This window comes from Artibeus jamaicensis, unplaced genomic scaffold, assembly GCF_021234435.1.
Source record: "Artibeus jamaicensis isolate MK-2021 breed Jamaican fruit bat unplaced genomic scaffold, CSHL_Jam_final contig_475, whole genome shotgun sequence".
NCBI classification, from domain to species: Eukaryota; Metazoa; Chordata; class Mammalia; order Chiroptera; family Phyllostomidae; genus Artibeus; species Artibeus jamaicensis.
In genome coordinates, this window is record NW_026521852.1 from 5,322,386 (window position 1) to 5,343,644 (window position 21,259).

The 21,259-nt window shown below is 40.0% G+C and overlaps 1 protein-coding gene across 1 annotated transcript in view; it reads left to right on the top strand.

The window, feature by feature from the left end:
• Positions 1-882: 882 nt before the first annotated feature.
• Positions 883-21,259, top strand: part of CD48 (CD48 molecule) — a 49,567-nt gene continuing 29,190 nt past the window's right edge. Inside the window, exons 1-2 of the mRNA XM_037134275.2 lie at positions 883-1,097; positions 16,180-16,488. Of these exons, the coding sequence (XP_036990170.2) occupies positions 1,016-1,097; positions 16,180-16,488 (391 nt within the window). The 5' untranslated portion in view covers positions 883-1,015. The remainder of the gene's footprint in view (positions 1,098-16,179; positions 16,489-21,259) is intronic.

Sequence of the window (21,259 nt, forward strand, 5' to 3'; positions counted from 1 at the left end):
TCTCCTCCCAAAAGGTACCCTAAAGCTCAGAATAAGCCCAGGAGGAGTCAGGCCTCTACCACCCCCAGCTGGTTAAAGTCTACCCTACCTACATTCTCCTCGCCCTCAAAGTAATAAAAAGGTAGGAGATGTTGGGAACCTTGCCCAGGTCTCGTACTTCCCAGAAATGAGCACCTGGCTTTTAGCTAAGAACATTGCGGTTAGCCACAAAGCACAGTCCCTTGACTATCGGAACCTCTAATCAACAAGGACTCTCCGAATAACCTCTGGCTAGCCCCCCGTGTGCATGCGCTCCACAAGCCAATTGGCTACAGGCACATGAGGTGTCCAAGAGAACAAGTTACACCCAAGTAACCAATAAGCGGGCCCTCCTTTGTCTTAAGCTAGCCAATAGCAAGCAGCCTAATCTTCTTCCCCTCCCTTCTTCCCTATATATATACCCAGTACGGAAAAATAAAATTTGCAGCTTGATCAGAATTTATTGTCTTGCTGCCATTCTTCGTGCCTCTTGTCCCCTCAACCCATTTGTTCCAGGAAGGTGGTCGAGCTCCAGTTGACTGCTCTGCTGGCCAGAGCAAGTGGATACAGTCATTATATATTTGTTCAGATCTATAGAATGTACAAAGCCAAATGTGAAACCTAAAGTAAACTATGGACTTTTAGTAATAATGATGTGTCAATGTAGGTTCATCAATTGTAACAAATGTACCACTCTGGTTAGAGATGTAGATAATGGGGGAGGCTATGCATGTTGGGGTTAGGAAATATAAGGGAAATCTCTGTACTTTCTTCTTAGTTTTTCTGTGAACCTAAAAACTGCTCTAAGAAATAAAGTCTAATTTTAAAAATCTATGTGGCTTCCTGTTTCTGGCCTCCAGGCCCCACCCACAAGCTGCTGGGCAGACAGAAAGAAAGATCTGTGGCTCACCCACGGCCATAAGATAAAGAGCACTGAAGCCCCCACTGTTTTCAGTCTGGTTCTTGCCTGCCATCAGAGTTCCTGGGAAGCTCTGTAATGTGCTCCAAAGGGCTGAAGTTGTGTCTGGCTCTGGAACTTCTACTGCTGCCTCTTTGTTTCTTGGAAACCAACATTCAAGGTATTTTCTATAAACTGTTTGTCTGTGATTGTGCACCAAAGACACAATTGTGGTCCAGGCCATAGGCACTTCCATTTTGGAAGCAGGGAAGTGATGAGTTGGGGGGCTTTTCTGAACCTTGGATTATCAGGTTCTATGCCTTTTCTCAGTGGGACATGGCAAAAACTGAACCACCGGGAGATGAGGAAGTAGGCCCGTCATATTTAGTCTCATGGCCTGTGGTCTGTGAAGTAGTTTTTGCATTTTGAATAACAGGAATCTCCACACTGATAGATGCCACATTTTTATGCTCAGGTACACTTTGCTGCTCCATGAAACTTTTGTCTTTGCAAGGTGTTCTGTCCTAAGCCTAGATAAATGATGTCACTGTAGGAAATCAAATTGTAGGAAAGATAAGTTGGAAAGAATTGCTGCGTGAAGGGTCTCTAAATGAGGGGCTGAGTAGAGCTTTCAGCATAAAAGGCACTCTGAACTCCGAAGCACCTGGTTGTTAAGAGTTAAGGTGCATTCTCCAGCCATGGGCTGGTTCTGGCCTTCTTATGAGATAACTACTTTTCCTGTTACAGTTGCTGAACCCGTTAGTACCTTTCTTCCCAGGCCAGCTGAGAAGCAAGAGCTCAGCTATTGCCTTTCTCACTGTTCCCTGCTTAATAAATGCTCAGGGTTTTGTTTTGTTTTGTTTTGTTTTTCATCTAAAAGGTTTTAATGCTTACCACTGTAAGAAAAAATGGGTAAAAGTGAACAAACATGGAAAAAAACACAGCATCATAAATTTAATGACAGTATGTAATGTTGTGGACCACTCTGCCTGGTTCTAGGAATTGTAACTCTACCCCCTGTGGCTAAGGGTAAGTCAGTGACCTTTGGAATTCGAGCCACACGAGGCAAAGCTTGTCTCTGGTAGCAAATGCTGCCTCAGTTTCCTCCCTGCCCCCAAAGCATGGTCGGAAGTCCTTGATGGATAAGACCCCTCAGAAAAGGGGCAACCTAGGCCAGACTCGATCACTTGGGAGGCCATCATGGAAGGATTCAGGGGGCTGCAACAAAAAGCAATGGACTCTTGCCCCCCACCAGCTTTGACAAAGCCCGAGTCCCCACGTCCCCTGGGAGAAGCGCTTCCTGGCTCTAATCCCCTTAAGCCTGAATACCTGATGGGGAGAGGTGCAGCTCCTTGTCTTGCTAGAGTGTGTCCCAGGGAAAAATCTGGAATCACAAAGACTTCCTGATAAACCCATGAGATCTGCTCTCCTAAGAGTGCTTTCATTCATATATTAAGGGTTGGAGCAGGAAACCCTAAAAACTTTCTTTCTGACAGACTCTGACTCACACTAAGCCCTCAGATTTCTTTGAAATGTTATCTACTGTTTGATCCTTGCTGGCCTGTATTCCTGTGTATTACAACCCAATGAAAGCCTTTGGAGAAAGGGGCTCAATGCCTTTTTCCCCTGAGAAACTGGCCACTGCTCAAGGCCTTTTTCCTCTGGAAAACTGGCCACCTCTCCTCCGCAAGCAGACCACATCATGTCTCAGTCAGGTTTACTCTATCCATGGCACACCAGGGGACTTGTGAGGAAAGTCGCCCCCACAGTGTAACTTTTAGGGAGATGAGGAAGAAATGCTGACAGAAAAGGCTTCTTGGGGTGGCAATACTTTAGATTTGGTTCATGACTACTTAAGGATAGAGACATGATGTGTCTCCATGGGTTCCTTAGGGTTGATTGAATTCATAGGACACTGACCTGACCTTGGTAGTGGGGCATATGTGAATGAAGTATTAATTCAACTTTTAGAAAGACAGAGCTGCCAAGAGAACTGGAATATTTCAGGACTATCTCTAGAGACAAATTCAAGGTACCCGAATTTCTTTGCGTATAGACTATGCATACAGATGGTCATCTTATCCCCAATGTATGTGTTCCTTTCCATTAACCACATTCCATCTAAATTAAACTTTTTTTTGCCTTGAAGGAGATGCTTTCTCTTGCTGCTAGGCCTGTGCAGTAAATGTTTTTCCTTCTGCCTAGGATTTCCTGCACCATCCTCTCTTCCTGACCCTTTCTTAGCTTCCCATTTTCATGTGACTGCCTCCCAGAAATCTCAGCCCCTAGATTATTGGTGATTTTTTTGTTCCATTGTTTCCTTGAGCTCAATGAGGACAGGGACCATGTCTAGTGCTGACCTTAGCACAGTGCCTGGAACATAGCTGGCACCAACAAATAATTGTTAATTATATGAATTGATGACTTTAGGAAACTTCCTTTTGATGGTACATGCAGATTTCCTGAGAGTACAGTAGCTCTCTTCTCCCTGGTAAGAAATGCTTTTGTGGAAAAATTTAAGAAACACTTTTAAATTTCCTGTTTTATCCCTTCTCAAACTTGAGTTTCTCAGTTCTCTGATTTCAGGGTACCCTCCACTATTAGGCATCTTCCCCATATCCCTACAACACTAAGCAAAATTCAGTGCAAACAACATGTAATAGGAATGAGACCTGTGTTGTCTCTAAGTTCAATGACAGGGGATTTTCTATAAGTCACAAAAGTTTTCTGAGCCTCAGCTTTTTCAACTTTATAACAGTATAATAATATGCCCTGCAATTTTTCAAGGGGTTATTATTAACATCAAATCAAAACAAAGAATGTGAAATTGCCTTGCAATTATGACACACACAACCTGAGTCAAGCCTGAGAAGAATATTTTAAATTTCCAAGCCCAAAGTTCTTTCCTGAGTCCCATACCTGAATTTCTAGCTGCTTCTTAGACAACTCCCCCAGACTATCTAAATACATATCCAAAATCTAACTCATCATCTTGTTCCAGATACCTGTTGCTGTATTATGAGCTACCACAGTACTTTTACTTAAATTAGTAACAATCATTTGTTCTGCCCACAAATGTGGAGGTAGGATGTGCTCAGCACCTTGAGGTGTCTTGTCCTAGTCACCAGAGCATGGTGGAGCCTGAGATCATCTCTAAGCCTTCATCGTTCACATAGCTGGTACCTAGGCTGAGTAAGACTAAACCCAAGAAAAATAGGCAAATGCTCCCTGATATTTTTAAATCTAGCTTTGAAAGTGACTGTTCTGAGGCATTCTGTTTTATTGAGGCAGTCATCAAAGGAAGAGGACTTAGACTCTACCTCTTGATTGGAGTAGTGTCAAAAATGTGCAGACTTTAAAAAATATTATAATCTGCTGTTCCTCCCCTATTTCAAAAAATGGCATCTCTATGTTCAGTTACTCAAGCAAGAATTCCAGGAGTCATTCCCAACTTCTTTCTTTCTCTCTCTTGATACATTCAATAAATAAGTCCTATTAATTCTCTATTCAAAAATATCTCTCAAATATATCTCATTTTGTCCATCTCCACTGACAGAGTAAACCACCTATGCTAGATCAATACACCGTTTTCTCTCTTTCTCTCCTTCTTTTTTATCCTCACCCAAGGACATCTTTTTCATTGCTTTTTAGAGAAGGAGGAAGGGAGAGAGTGAGGGAGAAAGACAAACATTTGGTACAAGAGAGAAGCATCAGTTGGTTGCCTCCTATATGTTCCTGTACCAGGGATCGTATGCACCCAGACTCAGGACTGTCATGCTCAGACCTGCAACCAAGGCATGTGCCCTGACCCAGAATATAACTTGCAATCTTTTGGTTACTGAACAAAGTAACTTTTGGTCACTCTTTTGGTCACTCCAGCCAAGTGAACCACACCAGCCAGGGCACACCATTTTTCTTATCCAATTATTACAATACCCTCCTATCCCAACTGCTCTTTTTATTCTATTCTCCACACTGCTATCTGCTTATATTACTCTCCTTTGAAAAAGTCTTCAATAACCACCATGGCAAATGAGAGAGTACAGCAGAAACTCTGAGTATAAGTCTCTGTCAACCAAAAGTAATTTTAGGCTGTGATAAAGGATAAACAGCATTTATTTGAACAAAAGATTACCACTTGAGAGCCACCGATTCAGGCAGCAACCCAAACTGTAGTCCACCAAGAAAAAGAAGGGCTGTCTTTTATAGAGAAAGTTCCCTCTCAGGTTTCCATTCAGATTACCTCATTGGTATTGACCAGAGAATTCCAGCCTGGTGATTAAGGTTATGTTTCTGGGATCCCTAGCTGGTGTGGTTCACTTGATTGGAGCTTCATCTCATAAACCAAAAGGTCGTGGGTTTGATTCCCTGACAAGACACTTGCCTAAGTTGCTGGTTCGATTCCTGGTTTGGGTGCATGTGGGAGGCAACTGATCAATGTTTCTCTCTCACATCAATGTTTCTCTCCTTCTCTCTCTTCTTTCCTCTCTCTAAATCAATAAGCATGTACTCAAGAGAGAATAATAAAAAAGGTTATGTATCTGGGAGAGGTTGAAATAGCAATTAGGTCACATATTAAATCTAGGCTTGGTATTAAGGGCTTTAGCGCACTTACACAATTGGGCACCTATTCTTTTCTCTTTAATGCTACACTCCCCTAGTCTTACTCTAATCAGCTGAGCTAATTTCACTTTCTCAAATGAATGTTGTGTTGGGGTTTTTTTTGTGGACACGGTGCTATTTTTTTCTCCATTACTCCCACTTTTCATCTTTCCCTGGCTAATTTCTTCTTATAATGACTCCTACTCACACTTTCCATGGAATCCATTCCTGACCCCCAAATTCAAGTATGTACTCCCTTTTATGTGCCCCCCTTAGGTTTCCATATTTTCTTTTCTTAACACTTATCATCAATAGTAAAATCATCTTACTAATTATTTTTATCCACTGGAATGGAAGTACCTTGAGGGAAGGAGCTATATCTTATCATATTCATAGTGTCTTGCATAGAGCCAAGCACATGGTATTTACCTTTATTAGATGAGTAAATAAATGAATAAATTGATGTACATTTGTATGTATAAATAGATGAATAGAGGGAGGAGAGGGAGGAAAGAAATTATTAATCATTGTTTTAGTCAAGTTAGGATCTTGGAGTAATCTTATTGACCCTAATAAAATCTCTCATTTTCCACAGTGGTGATTTGAAACTTTCACTCTTATCTTTCAGGACCTTTACTTCTGTCCTCTGTTCTCTCAGCAAAGCACTTTCTTCCTACTTCACTGAGAGATGGAGACTAGAAATCACTAAGCAAGAATGTGCTCAACCTCTTGTCTGCCACCTCCAAACTACGATCTACTCTTATCCTCCTTCTCTTTTCCCTCAGAGGATGAGGTATCTTCTCTCCCAGCCATGACCTGTGCATTTAACTCTGCTTTGAACCCTCTATAGTCCAGGTCCATCAGGCATATTCTTTCTAACCCACGTGTCCCTGGCCACTGGCTCCTTTCCTTGATCTACCATAGCTTGCTTTTTTTTCTCTTGAAATGAAACTAAAAACTAATAACCAAAAACTGTCTTTACCTTTCATAGCCCTTTACCAGTCTCCTTCCCATTCATATTAACATGTATTAAAAGAGTAGTTTACATTATTCTCTTCTTCCTCACCTTCATTTTAGGCCTTGACCCACTATAATCTGATTTATTGAATTTACTAGACTTTCCATCCCAGGAAATGGTACTCTGTTTATCTTGTCAGTCATGACACAAATCTTCAGTATTGATATTTATTGCCAAATAAGTTCCTAAAAATATTTGTAGAGGTTTGAATATAGTCGATCTCATCAGAAAGTTCCAGGTAAGTCCATATCAATATTTTTTAAATTTACCTTTTTCCATCCTTAAGAGTTTTACTAGAAACCATGTGACTTGTTTTTAGAATAAACAGAACTTCCTCTTTAGAACCTATCAACTCTTTGGTATAAAATTATGACTTCCTTTATTTTTATTTTTTAAATGTTTTATTTATTTATTTTTAGAGAGAGGAGAAGGGAAGAGAAAGAGAGGAAGAGAGACATCAATGTGTGGTTGCCTCTCACATGGCTTTTACTGGGGGCCCAGCCTGCAACCCAGGCATGTGCCCAGACTAGGAATCTAACTAGTAACCCTTTGATTCTCAGCCCACGCTCAATCCACTGAGCTACACCAGCCAGGGCATGACTTCCTTTAATCTGATTATTGTTTCTCTATTTTAATTTTGGTTTTTTTTACAGACAAAAAAAATGGGTAAACACAGAAAATATGTGTTTTATTTTTTATTGTAAACTACAGGTAAACACTGTTACTTTAAGCACTCAGACATGTACCTAGCTACTTCTTCCTGTTAGAATTAAATCAAAATAGTTGCTTCCCTTAAGGCTGCTTCTCCTACCTTTTCAATAAGAAGTTGGAAAGAAGGCAAATGAAGATTTTGTCAACTTATTTTTAAAATAAAAAAACACATAAGTGTACTTTACATAAGTAAAATATCAGTCAGTCTGAACTTATTAAACAATTCTGTTAGCTGACAAGTTACCATCTTACTACCTCAAATTGCATTACATTTCTGCATTAATTTTGCAATCTCTATGAGTAAAATCAATCCATCTTTCTTCTTCGATTTGTGAATAAATTATAGAATTCTTTCAGAAAACTAGAATACCTTTCTTTTCTTCTTGTATGGTCAATCAACCATTCTTTCTAGTGTTTCTATCTTCAGGTTTACATTGCTTCCCAGGCCATTTATTTGTTAGGTATTTTGTAACAAAGTTTACTCCTCTTTTGCTATTTTTATTTTTATTTATTTTTAATTTTTTTTATTGATTATGCTGTTGCAGTTGTTCTTGTTCTATTCCCCCCTTCATTCCCCTCCACCCTACCCCCATTCCCCACCATTACCCCCCTTTAGTTTATGACCATGTGTCTCAAGTCCTTTAGATTCTATATTTCCCATGCTATTCTTGCCCTCCCCCCTATTTTCTACCTACCATCTATGCTACTTATTTTCTGTACCTTCTCCCCCCTTCTCCTTCTCTCACTTACCTGTTGCTAACCCTCCTTGAGATCTTCATTTCTATGTTTCCACTCCTGATCTAGCTGTCCTTTTAGTTTGCTTTTGTTTTAGGTGTGGTTGTTAATAACTGTGACTTTGCTGTCCTTTCACTGTTCATGTTTCTTTAACTTCTTTTTCTTAGATAAGTCCCTTTAACATTTCATATAATAAGGGCTTGGTGATGATGAACTCCTTGAATTTGATCCTATCTGAGAAGCACTTTATCTGTCCTTCCATTCTAAATGAAAGTTTTGCTGGATAGAGCAATCTTGGTTGTAGGTCTTTGGATTTCATGACTTGGAATACCTCTTTCCAGCCCCTTCTTGCCTGTAAGGTCTCTTTTGAGAAATCTGCTGACAGTCTGATGGGGACTTCTTTGAAGTTGATGGTCCCCTTATCTCTTGCTGTTTCTAGAATTCTCTCCTACATTTTTATCTTGGTTAATGTAATGATGATGTGCCTTTGTGTGTTCCTTCTTGGGCCCACTTTCTTTGGGACTCTCTGAGCTTCCTGGACTTCCTGGAAGTCTATTTTCTTTGTCAGATTAGGGAAGTTCTCCTGTATTATTTGTTCAAGTAAGTTTTCCACTTGTTGCTCTTCCTCTTCCCCTTCTGGTACCCCTATAATTAGGATGTTGGAACATTTAAAGATATTCTGGAGGTTCCTAAGCCTCTCTTCATTTTTTTTTGAATTCTTGTTTCTTCCTTCTTTTCTATTTGGTTGTTTCTTCTTTCTGGTCCACTCCATTGATTTGAGTCCCAGTTTTCTTTCCATCATATTGGTTCCCCATGCATTTTTCTTCACTTCACTTAGTGTAGCCTTCATTTTTTTCATCTAATTTGTGACTAAAATCAACCAATTCTGTGAGCATCCTGATCACTAGTGTTTTGAACTGTGCATCTGATAGGTTGGCTATCTCTTTGTTGCTTAGAAGTATTGGCTCTGGGGCTTTGAGCTGTTTCTCTGCTTGAGCCATATGTTTTTGTGTGCTCGCACATGGTACATATGAGGAGTGGAGCCTAGGTGCTCACCAGGGTGTGGCAACCCAAGTCACTGGGTTGTGATGCTGTATGTGGGGGCGGGGTCAGAAAGGGAGCAATGGCACTTGTTCCTCTCTCTCTTGGATTTCGGTCCCCTCTGCCACTTTCTACAAGCAAATTGGGCCCTTCTAGTGCTGGTTCTTGGGTGTGTGAACTTGTGTACATTCTAGGACCCTGTGGGTCTCCCCAACAAACTCTCCTGTGAGGCTGGGAGCCTCTCCTGGCACCTCAACCCCCTAAAATTTTTCCAGTTGGTGCTTTTAGATTTTATTTCCTGTCTCTGGGGCCCTGGGTTGCATGGTCTGTCTCACTGCCCATTTTTTTTGCCTGGTTTATCTACATGCAAATGTGTGTCCATGGTCAGCTAACTTCTTTGCACTCCTCACTGGGTTTGCTCCTTTCCTCTCCATGACAGGGTCTGCCAACCACTACTTTTTTCTGCCTGGACCCATCTCCGCCAGTCGCCAACTCCACCCCTCTTACCAGTCTGGATGAATGGTTCATTATCAGACTTTTGTACAGTTCAATTTTCTGTCTGTTCTGGTTGTATTTTTGTTTCTAAATCTTTGTTGTCCTTAAATTTGGTTGTGCAAGGAGGCACAGCATTTCCGCCTATGCCTCCATCTTGGCTGGAAAAAAAAGAGAGAAACTCGCCATCTTAGTAACTGTGTGTCTGTTATAGATGTCCTTCTCCTTTTGAGCAAGTTGAGAACATTCTTACCAAACAGTATCTCGTTGTGTTTATAAAGTAGACCCCATTTTCACAAGAAGAAAGAATGTAAATTATAACTTGGCTTGAGTTTTTATCTCTGTATTCTTCGTTTCTCATTGGACTCATATTTATTTCTCCTTCCTCAAGAAATCTTCAGGGAAGTTCTCTTGTCTTACAGTGGTGTAGGTACCTGTTTTTCTTAAAATAACATTTCTTAAAAACTAGGCCAGAGATGTAGTTTTGTGTTTTCTCTTGAGCACACTGATATCTTCTACTTTTAAAACGTTAGGCTACAAGTAAAATCTTCTTCTGGAACTTCTTTTTTTTTTTTTTGATGGGGGGATATTAGGCTCCTTCAATATTCTTTTTTTTTAAAGATTTTATTTATTTTTCTTTAGAGGGGAAGGTAAGGAGAGAGGGAGAGAAATATCAATGTATGGTTATCTCTCATGTGTCCCCTGCTGGGAACTAGCCTGCAACCCAGGCATGTTCCCTGACTGGAAATCAAACCTCAATCCTTTGGTTCGCAGGCCCACACTCAATCCACTGAGCTATACCAGCCAGGGCTTCCTTCAATATTCTTTACTCTTTCATATTTATAAATAGGATTTCATTTCCAAAAATTATGTCACAAGTCCAATCCTTATTTTACTGCTGTTTTGGTACAATAAAATAAGTTTAACAAGCAATTGTTAAACATCTCAATAACAGGCATAGTACTTGGTGTTATGGATATAAAAATAATATAGGAAATTGTGCTAATTGGAATTCTTACTAATCTTTCAAATATTAATATAAGTACTTTATTGGTATTAATTAAATTAGATTCTAAGCATTTTATTTGTGTAACTCTATATTAATTAGGCTTCTTCAGAGAAACAGAACCAACAGGATATATATAAATATACAGAAAGAGATTTATTGTGAGGGATTGGCTCATGCAATTATGGTATACCATAGTATGGTGTACATAAAGCATAACTCATTATGTACTTCTCTCTATATAGAGAGAAGTCGAATGATATGCCATCTGCAAGATGGAGGCTCAGGAAAACTGGTGGTGTAGTTTCAGTCCAAATCCACAGAACTGAGAACCATAAATACTAAAACAAAAGCAGAAAGAATAGGTAACATGTTCAAGGTTACACAATAGTGACTGGTGAAGCCAGGAATTGAACCAAGATAGTCTGATTCCAGGACCTATGCTCTTAACCATCATATTATAATGAAAAATGAACTAGACTCATAGGACTCATTTTTTATTCTTACGATGCTTACAGTCTGGTCACAGAGGCAGGTAGTATACATTAAACAGATTATTCCAATATAATAAATGCTAAGATAAAGACATACACAGGATGTTGTATCATCCCTTCTTTCCTTCATCACTTATGTGTAATGATTCCAAAAAGGACATCTTGGTAGCTATCTGTGACCCTTTACTGAGAAATAAAGAAGTAGTTACTGCTACTTCTGAGTGGGTTGTGCTCTTTCTGAGCATATGTCTAACACTTGTTGGACAGTAGTTCTTAACCAGAATGGTGGTGGATAGATGATGTTGTCCCCTGCCACCTCCAGGGGACATTTGGCAGTGTCTGAAAACACTTCATTGTTACAACTGGAGAGGTGGCATCTAATGGGCACAGGTCAGGGGTGCTGCTAAACATCCTGCAATACATATGAACAGCCCCCTACATCAAAAAATTATCTGGACCAAAATGTCAATAGTGCCAAGGTTGAAAAAAAACCACTGATGTAGCCTGTTTATTGTCACCACTTCTATTAATCCACATGGAAACAATGAAGAGAAAAAGAATGAGTGTAGAATATCTGAAGTCTGTCTGGAAAAAGTCCAGCTATCATTAATACAATGAGAACAATTTGCACTATAACCTGGCAACCAAGGAGAGTGGACTGGAATGTAAATGTGTGAACAATGACGACTTCACTGTACTAGTCAGTAGGGGTGGTAGATGCTGTTGGTGAGCATGTGTACTGTGTGGCTGTCATACAAAATGACAGCAAGCAGAGTCACAACTCTGCATCAAATTTTGTGTTAATCTTGAACATTCCTCCTTGGAAACTATTTGGATGATTCAGAAAGCTGCAGCTTTGTGCAACTAGTGGTTGGTGGCTTCACCATGACAGCGTACCTGCTCACACATCATGTCACATGCAGAATTTTTTTTTGTGAAACATCAAGCCACCCACGCAGGTGATTCAGACTTCTTACAGCCTAGATTTGGTGCTCTGCAACTTCTGGCTTTTCCCAAAGCTAAAATCACCTTTGAAATGGAAGAGATTTCAGACTGTGTATGAGATTCAGGAAAATGTGACCAGCAGCTGATAACAACTGGGAGAACTGTGTGAGGTCTCAAGGTGCCTACTTTGAAGGGGACTGAGGTATCATTGTCCTATGTACAGGACAATGTTTCTTGTATCTTCTTCAATAAAGATCTCTATGTTTCATATTATATGTCTGGATACCTTCTGCACAGACCTAGTATGTCTAATTATTTTAAAAACTTGAAGAGAACATCCTGCTCCAAGAAACCACAGATTCTGTCTGCACTGCACAGTGCCAGTAACATAATGGCTGTTCAAATGCTGTTCCTTGGGCTGAATTTATTGTGTCACAGAGATTATAAAGTCTGAAATGGACCAATCAGAAGCACTGTAAAACAAATGTGGAGGTGTGTCTGTATATGCCCCAGGAACAATGTGCTTAATAAATGTTGAAGGAATAGATGGATGGTTGGAAGGATGAATAGAATTTAAAGCCCTGGGACACAGGCATTATTGTCTTTTAGCCATTGAGGAGAATGATTTTGGAAATTATAGATAAGTAAAGAATCAACAGCCAGGTATATATATCATGTTGAACAATATGATTCAGTTTTTATGTGACAGTGTGACATAAGTTATATTCCTCCTTTTCTCTACCATTAGTTTCTTTCTACTGCTCTTTCTCAACAACAGTGATACATGTTGAGAAATATGTTATTAGGTAATTTCATCATTGTGTGATCATAGAGTGCACTTATACAAACCTAGGTGATATAGCCTATTGCTTCTAGGCTACAAACCTATACAACATGTTACTCTACTGAAACATATCTAAATGTAGAAAAGGTAAAGTAAAAATATAATGTAAAAGATAGACAATGTTTCATCTCTATAAAGTGCTTATCATAAATGAAGCTTGCAGGACTGTAAGCTGTTCTGGGTGAGCCAGTGTGTTAGTTTTCAGTAAATGTGAAAGACTAGGACATTGCTGCACACTATTTTACACTTATAAACACTGTATATGTAGGCTACACTAAATTTGTAAAACACCATGAGATTGAATTAAACATAAGAGGATGTGAGGCATCAAAAGACAGGATATGAGGCTGCTGCAAGTGTGACACAACATACTGTTTTGCAGAAAGCTTTTTTTTGTAAGTGGAGAGAACATGCAAAAATGATAAAATATAGTATAATAAATACATAAATCAGTAATACACATATCTTATGTTCACCAAGAATTATATACTTTAAATTTTTTAATGTATTTTATTAGTTATGCTATTACAGTTATCATATTTTTTCTCCCCTTTATTCCCCTCCATCCTGTACTCTGCCTCCCACCAGCAGCTCCCCACCTTAGTTCATATCCATGGGTCATACATATAAGTTCTTCAGCTTCTTCATTTCTCATACTATTCTTAACCTCCTTCTATCTATTTTATACCTATCATTTATGTTTCTTATTCCATGTACCTTTTCCCCCATTTTCTGCCTCCCTACTGATAACCTTCCATGTGATCTCCATTTCTATGAATCTGTTCCTGTTCTAGTTGTGTGCTTACTTCATTTTTGTTTTTGCATTTTTAGGTTCAGTTATTGATAGTTGTGAGTTTGTTGTCATTTTACTCTTCATATTTTTTTATCATCCTCATTTTCTTAAATAAGCCCCTTTGATATTTCATACAGTAAGGGCTTGGTGATGATAAACTCCTTTAACTTGACCTTATCTGAGAAGCACTTTATGGGCCCTTCAATTCTAAACGATAGCTTTGCTGGATAATCTTGGATATAGGTCCTTGCCTTTCATGAGTTGGAATATTTCTTTCCAACTCCTTCTTGCCTGCAAGGTTTCTTTTGAGAAATCAGCTGACAGCCCTTTTTGTAGGTACTCCTTTGTAGGTAAGTGTCTCCCTTTTCTCTCGTGGCTTTTAAGATTCTCTCCTCTTTAATCTTGGCTAATGTAATTATGACATGTCTTGGTGTGTGCTTCCTTGGATCCAACTTCTTTGGTACTCTCTGGGCTTCCTGGACTTACTGGAAGTCTATTTCCTTTGCCAGATTAGGGAAGTTCTTCATTATCTTTTCAAATAAGTTTTCCATTTCTTGCTCTTCCTCTTCTCTTCCTGCCATCCCTGTGATTTGGATGTTGGAACATTTAAAGTTGTCCCAGAGGTTCCTAAACTTCTCCTAATTTTTTTGGATTCTCACTTCTTCATTCTGTTTTGGGTGAATATTTCTGCTCCAAACTGTTCACTTGAGCCCCAGTTTCCTTCTGGTCTTCCCTGTGCATTTTCCTTTCTCTCACTTTTCATAGCCTTCACTTTTTCCTCTATTTTGCAACCATACTTCACCATTTCTGTAAGCATCCTGATTACCAGTGTTTTGAACTCTGCATCTGATAGTCTGGCTATCTCTTCATCACTTAGTTATATTTTTTTCTGTAGCTTTGATCTGTTCTTTCATTTGGGACATCTATTTTTGTCTTTGCATACCTGTTTTGTAGTAAGGAGCAGAGCCTTAGGTATTTGCCAGAGCAAGGCAACCCATGGCACTGTGTTGAGGTACTCTATGTAGAGGAGGTGCCCAGGAGAAAACAATGCCACTTACTTGGCTCCCTGCCTGCTTTCAGTCAGTTCCTCTGCTATCCACAAAAAAATTGGACTCTTCTGGTGCTGATTCCTGGGTGGGTAGGTTTGTGTACATTCTAGGACCCTGTGGGTCTCTCCAATTAACTGCCTTGTGAGTCTGGGATTTCTTTCCACCACTGCAACCCCCACAGGTTTTTTCAGTTAGATATGTTGAGGCCTTCATTTCCCATGCTGGAATCCTGGGTTACACAGTCTTTCTTGCTCCTGAGTTGTTACCCCTGGTTTATTCACACGCAAATGCAGGACCATCCACTCTGCCAGTCACCGCTTTGTTTGGTCTACCCACCCCTGCCTTGCCCACCCTGGTCCTCCAGCTGCTGCCTTGCTGGGAGTTCTACCCTGGCTGCCAATCTCTGCCCCTCCTACTAGTCTGGATAAATGTTTCTTCTTTAACTCCTTGGTTGTCTGAGTTCCATACAGTTTGATTTTCCGGCAGTTCTGGTTGTTTTTTATTTTTAAATTGGTTGTTTTTTTCTTTTGGTTGTGTGAAGAGGCAAAGTGTCTCTACCTATCCCTCCATCTTGGTCAGAAGTCTGTACTTTAATTGTTCTGTGCTATACCTTTAGATGACTAGAAGTTCAGTAGGTTTGTTTACTCTAGCATCACCAAAACACATGGCTAGTGGGTTGAACTACAACATTAAAATGGCTGTGATGTACTACTTGATAGGAATTTTTCCATTATTATTTTATGAGACCACTGTTGTATGCAGTCCATCATTAAATGAAGCATTGTTATGTAGTACATTATATGAATATAATTTCTCTCCATCAACAAAAAGAATCAACAGACCTCCTTTCATCTTGCATCTTGTAGCTATCATCTTTTCTTTCTCCAACTTAATCAAACTTGTTTTTTTAGAGCTGAGGCTTATGCAATTTGGGGTACTCTCACTAAAGAAAGAACAAAACTATATATACAAATAAGAACAAAAGTTAATTTAGTCAGCATAAGAGATTCCTATGTATCACAAGCTTTAAAAAGCTGATGAATACTATCAATATCACTAAGGCCAGAAAAATAGTACAATATTTTTGTTAATGAAATGTCTTCATGCTTTTATAATACTTTGCCACTGAATTGCTCTGTCTCCCATTCACTTCAAACCTTGTTTCTCCTCTATTCCCCACTTACTGCTGGAAATCTAAATTGAACCATATGAAACAAAAGCCTAGAGAGGAAATGACTTGTCATTACTTTATCTCAAAATCTACAGGGTCAGCCTCAGTGTCCTTTTTCTTGGTCATCTTAGGCAGAACTAGATGTATTATAAGCAACATCCCCTGCCCCCGAGCCCACTTCTCAATCTCCAACTTTCATTAAATTCCTGACCAGAGGTCCAGACCCTCTGATATAGACCATATTCATGGCTGCAGAAAGAAATCCCTTCCTTCTTCCCTGATCACCATCCCAAGCCAAAGCCTGAGCCACAGGGCATCTCTGCCTTCTCTAAAACAGGTCTCACTCTGAATCTCATTGGCAGGTTATTCAGAACATCCGGAATCTGCAGTCTCTGGCAGCAATGTGACTCTTCCAATCCCCGACTGGCCTCACAACCACCAAAGTCTCACCTTGTTTTACAATTCCAACAAGAAGATTTTAGAATGGGAGTTTGACAAGCCTAATCCTCACTTCTTCAAAACTACATTTAAGGACAGGGTCACACTTGATCGTGAAAATGGCACACTCTACATTTGTAAGGTCCAGAAAAATGATACAAGCACCTACATCTTGAAGGTGGTGATGGAGAATTGGACTGAAAAGGAATGGAAGATCCCACTGGAAGTGTTTGGTGAGTTTGAGGAACCCAAGGGCAAGCCCCCACTTTGGGGTCCTGGATGGAGCAGTGGGAGGTTTTTTGGTGATCAAGGGAGCTCTCCTGGGAGGAGGAGAAAACCTCAAGACAGGCTTGATTCATTTCTCCTTGGGATATTTAACCCTTCTTCTGATGTTAGTGAGTCTAAGATTTGAAGAGAAGAAAAACAGTAGGGATGGTTTCCTCTCTATTATCTCTACGTTCTCCTGTGATCAATCCTGATCTGTTCTGAGGTCATCTTAATAATATATCTGAACAGAGACTATCAGACTTAAGAAAAAAGATAGAAGAGATAAAGGACTGGGCCGAATACTAAGGAGGGTTTTTAATCTTTCACAATGTGTGAGATAAGAACTTTTCATCATAGCTCCAGCCTAAGCAGTATATATGGAATAAGCACTAGAACATATACTTGGAATGTGACAGTCCTTGATTAAAAACTCTGGTCACTTACAAGCTATGTGACCTTGGAGAAAGATTTTAATATCTCTATGCTCACATATTAGGTAAGTTTCTTTTGATGGCAAAAAACAAAAACCAAGTCCATGTACCTTTAGCAAAAAAAGAGAATTTATCTAAGAAACTGGGACTATTTAAAAGAATTGAAGGAGTTTAGAAAATTCAAGAAGGATGAAGGGGAGGAATATCGAGAACTGAGACCAGTCCAGAATCCCTAACCTCAGGAATCTGTGGACTAATCCTATGGATTCCTGCCTTTTACATGACTTATCTATCAAATTCTAGACTATTGTATCTCTCGGTTTAAATTCTCAAGAAAAAAAAAAACTGGTTGTGTGGGAGAAGATGTAGCAGCCTCTTTTCCAAACAGTCCTTTTGTCTTTGTACTTCTCTGAGGCCAGCACATGGCTGACATGAGGCCCAGGGCTGTGGGCTTAGCTGACTATCATGAGCTCTGTGTCAAACCAGCAGTTTGCAGAGCAAGCTGCACTCAGAGGGCTTCTGGAGCTTGAATAAAGGTGAGGCAGTGACCCTTAAGAAGTACGCTATGGGCCTGGAATCTATCTGAGTCACCAACCCTGGTGGGATGTCCTGTATTAGGAGAAAAAGGCAGCCAAAAGGGAAGAACTTGAAGAAAGGCAGATCAAAGAGGACAGGTGTAACAATAACACCTCTGGAGGTCTAGATCATCATACCAAGGAATACAGCTGCTTCTCCAGCCCAAGACGTGCCACCTCTCCCAGACCATCAGCCTGTGGTGGCTTCATGTTTACTGAAGGCCCAGCAGGCACCCAGCTCACTGGGAAGGCCAGCCTACTTTCAGGAGGAAGAAGAGATCCACAGCTCTGATTTGTTCTCAGAGGCCCAGAATTGAGCCACAGTGTATGTGTAGGTGTGGTGGGGGACATGTCTCCTTTTGTCAACAGGAATTTTCAAGGAGCAGGCATCAATCAGCAGAATGGGGAGCATGGGAACAGCATGGGTAGGGGACAGCTGGCAATGCCTTGCATGTCTGGCTGGGGTCCACAGCATTAACCGCTATTCCCTCTTGGTAGGGGAGAAGGGAAGGGTGAGGCAAAGTAAATCCAACTACACTCTATCCAAATGCACTTAAGGGCTTTAGAAGAAATCCCTCTTGGTATGCTGTATCTGAGTCTCTGTCCCCCAGAATCTCCAGCTTTTGAAAGTGACCTAGATAGGGAAGTAGTTTTTCTTTTAAAGAAGGATATGAAATAATGTTTCCTACGCCAGAGTAAAGAAAGATTAATCATGAGACCAGACTGATGGACCCAAGTCACAAAACACTGCATTCTGTGGGAGGAGATCTCAGATAACACAGGTTTTTCCACATCCTTTCTCCTTATTACCCACTCTTGGGATACGGTGCTGAGAACCATTCAGAGCAATGGGTTGTGATGATAGACAAAGGTGGTGATTGGGGGTCAGTTACTACTCCTAACCTCACTTCCATCCCATTCTGAGCCAATAGAATTTTATTTATACTGGAAAACTGCACTATACTGTTTTTATTACTACATCCTTGTAGTATAATTTGATAACGGGAGGTGTGATACCACCCACTTTGTTCCTTCTTTTCAGGGTTTCTATAGCTATTTAAGGTATTTTATGTTTTGCTACAAATGTTTGAATTATTTGTTTTAGCTCTGTAAAAAAGGGCATTCGTATTTTGTTAGGAATTGCACTTAATCTATAGAGGGCTTTGGGTGGTAATAGACATTTTAATGATTTTAATTCCTTCTGTTCATGAGCATGATATATGCTCCCATGCATTAGTTTTTTTTTCTATTTCTTTCTTCAATATCTTATAATTTTTCAAGTGCAGGTCTTTCAACTCATTTGTTAAATTTAGTCCTAGGTATTTAATATTTTATGCAATTGTAAATAGGATTGTTTTCCTTTCCTGATAGTTCATCATTGGCATATAAAAAATGCACTGATTTCTGAATATTTATTTTGTATCCTGTAACTTTATTGAATTCATTTATCAGTTGTAGTGGTTTTTGTGGAATCTTTAGGGTTCTCTCTATCATGACATCCGCAAATAAGGACAATTTACTTATTTCTTCCCAATTTGGATATCTTTTATTCTTCTTGTCTGATTATTGTGACTAGGAATTCCAGTACTATGTTGAATAAGAGCGGTGAAAGTGGACATCCCAGCCTTTTTATCCATTTAAGAATGTTTTATTTTGAGGACTTCCACCAAGATGGAGGCATAGGTGGAAACACTTTGAGTTGTTCCACAACCAAATCTAAAAACAGCAAAGTTTTAACAATGATAAATGCAACCGAACCACACAGAAAATCAACAATATAGAGTCCAAAAATAACGAACTGCTCAGCTAAACCAGTGAGAGGGTCAAAGCCAGCAGCAGAGCAGGTTGGGCAAAATAGATATCCTGACTCAGGCAGTACACAGGCAGCCGAGGGTGCAGATCCCAGGTGCGGGCTAGCTACAGGCGGACAAAGGGAAGAGGCGCAGTTGGCTGTCTGTGGTCGGTCACGCATTTGCACGCAGATGAACCAGTGAAGAGGAGAGCATTAAGACCGCACAGTGCAGGGCAGCGGGCTCCCACAGTTGCGCTCAGATAAATAGGCGAGGGCAAGCGGTGAGGCAGACTGGGCAAGCGGAAAGGACCCCCATTGCTCCCTCTCTGACCCCGTCCCCACATACAGCATCACAAATCAGCAACCTGGGTGGCCCCACCCTGGTGAACACCTAAGGCGCCTGTCCTCATACATAACAGGCACAAATAGATCAAAACATGGCTTAAGAACAACTCAGAGCCCCAGAGCCAATAAATCTAAGAGATGAAGAAATAGCCAAACTTTCAGATGCACAGTTCAAAACACTGGTGATCAGAATCCTCACAGCACTGGTTGATTTTAGTCACAAGTTAGAGGAACATATGAAGGCTAAACTAATTGAAATGAAGGGAAATGCACAGGAAACCAATAGTGATGGAAAGAAAACTGGGACTCAAATCAAAGGAGTGGACCAGAAGGAAGGAAAAAATGAGCAAACAGAAAAATATGAAGAAACAAGAATTCAAAAAAAAATGAGTAGAGGCTTAGGAACCTCCAGGACATCTTTAAACACTCCAACATCCGAATTATAGGGGTACCAGAAGGGGAAGAGGAGCAGTCATGAATGGAAATCTTATTTGAACAAATAATAAAATAGAACTTCCCCATTCTGGTGAAGGAAATGGACTTCCAGGAAATCTAGGAAGCTCAGAGAGTCCCAAAGAAGTTGGACCCAAGAAGAAACACACCAAGGCACATCATCATTACATTAGCCAAGATTCAAATGAAGGAGAGAATCTGAGAAGCAGCAAGAGCTAAGGGGACAGTCACCTACAAAGGAGTTCCCATCAGACTGTCAGCTGATTTCTCAAAAGAGACCTTACAGGCAAGAAGGGGCTGGAAAGAAGTATTCCAAGTCATGAAAACCAAAGACCTACAACCAAGATTGCTCTATCCAGCAAAGCTTTCATTTAGAATGGAAGGACAGATAAAGTGCTTCTCAGATAAAGTCAAATTCAAGGAGTTCATCATCACCAAGCCCTTATTATATGAAATGTTAAAGGGACTTACCTAAGAAAAAGAAGATAAAAATGATGAACAGTGAAAGGACAGCAAACTCACAGTTATTAAGAACCACAACTAAAACAAAAGCAAACTAAGAGGACAGCTAGATCAGGAGCAGAACCATAGAAATGAAGATCACATGGAGGGTTAGCAACAGGGGAATGGGAGAAGGAGAAGTGGGGAGAAGGTACAGAAAATAAGTAGCATAGACGGTGGATAGAAAATAGACAGGGGAGGGTAAGAATAGTAGGGGAAATATAGAATCTAAAGAACTTGAGACACGTGGTCATGAACTAAAGGAGGGGATGGTGGGGGAGGGGTGTGCAGGGTGGAGGGGAACGGAGGGGGTGAAATAGAACAACTGTAATGGCATAATCAATAAAATAAAAATATATATTAAAAAAGAATGTTGTATTTTGAAATAATTACATATTCACAGGAAATTCAAAGACAGAGCCAAAAGAAACCAACTTTTGCATATTAACCATGTATTGTTCAATCTTGCTATAACTGCTTATCTGTTCCAGGAGATTTTTTCTTTTTTTTGTTCCATTTTTGTGATTCCTTGGGATTTTCTTTATTGAGTATCTTTTGTAAAAAATTATTTTATCGTTGTTCAAGTACAGTTGTCTGCATTTACCCCCCACCACTCCCCTGCTCCACCCCAGCCATCCCC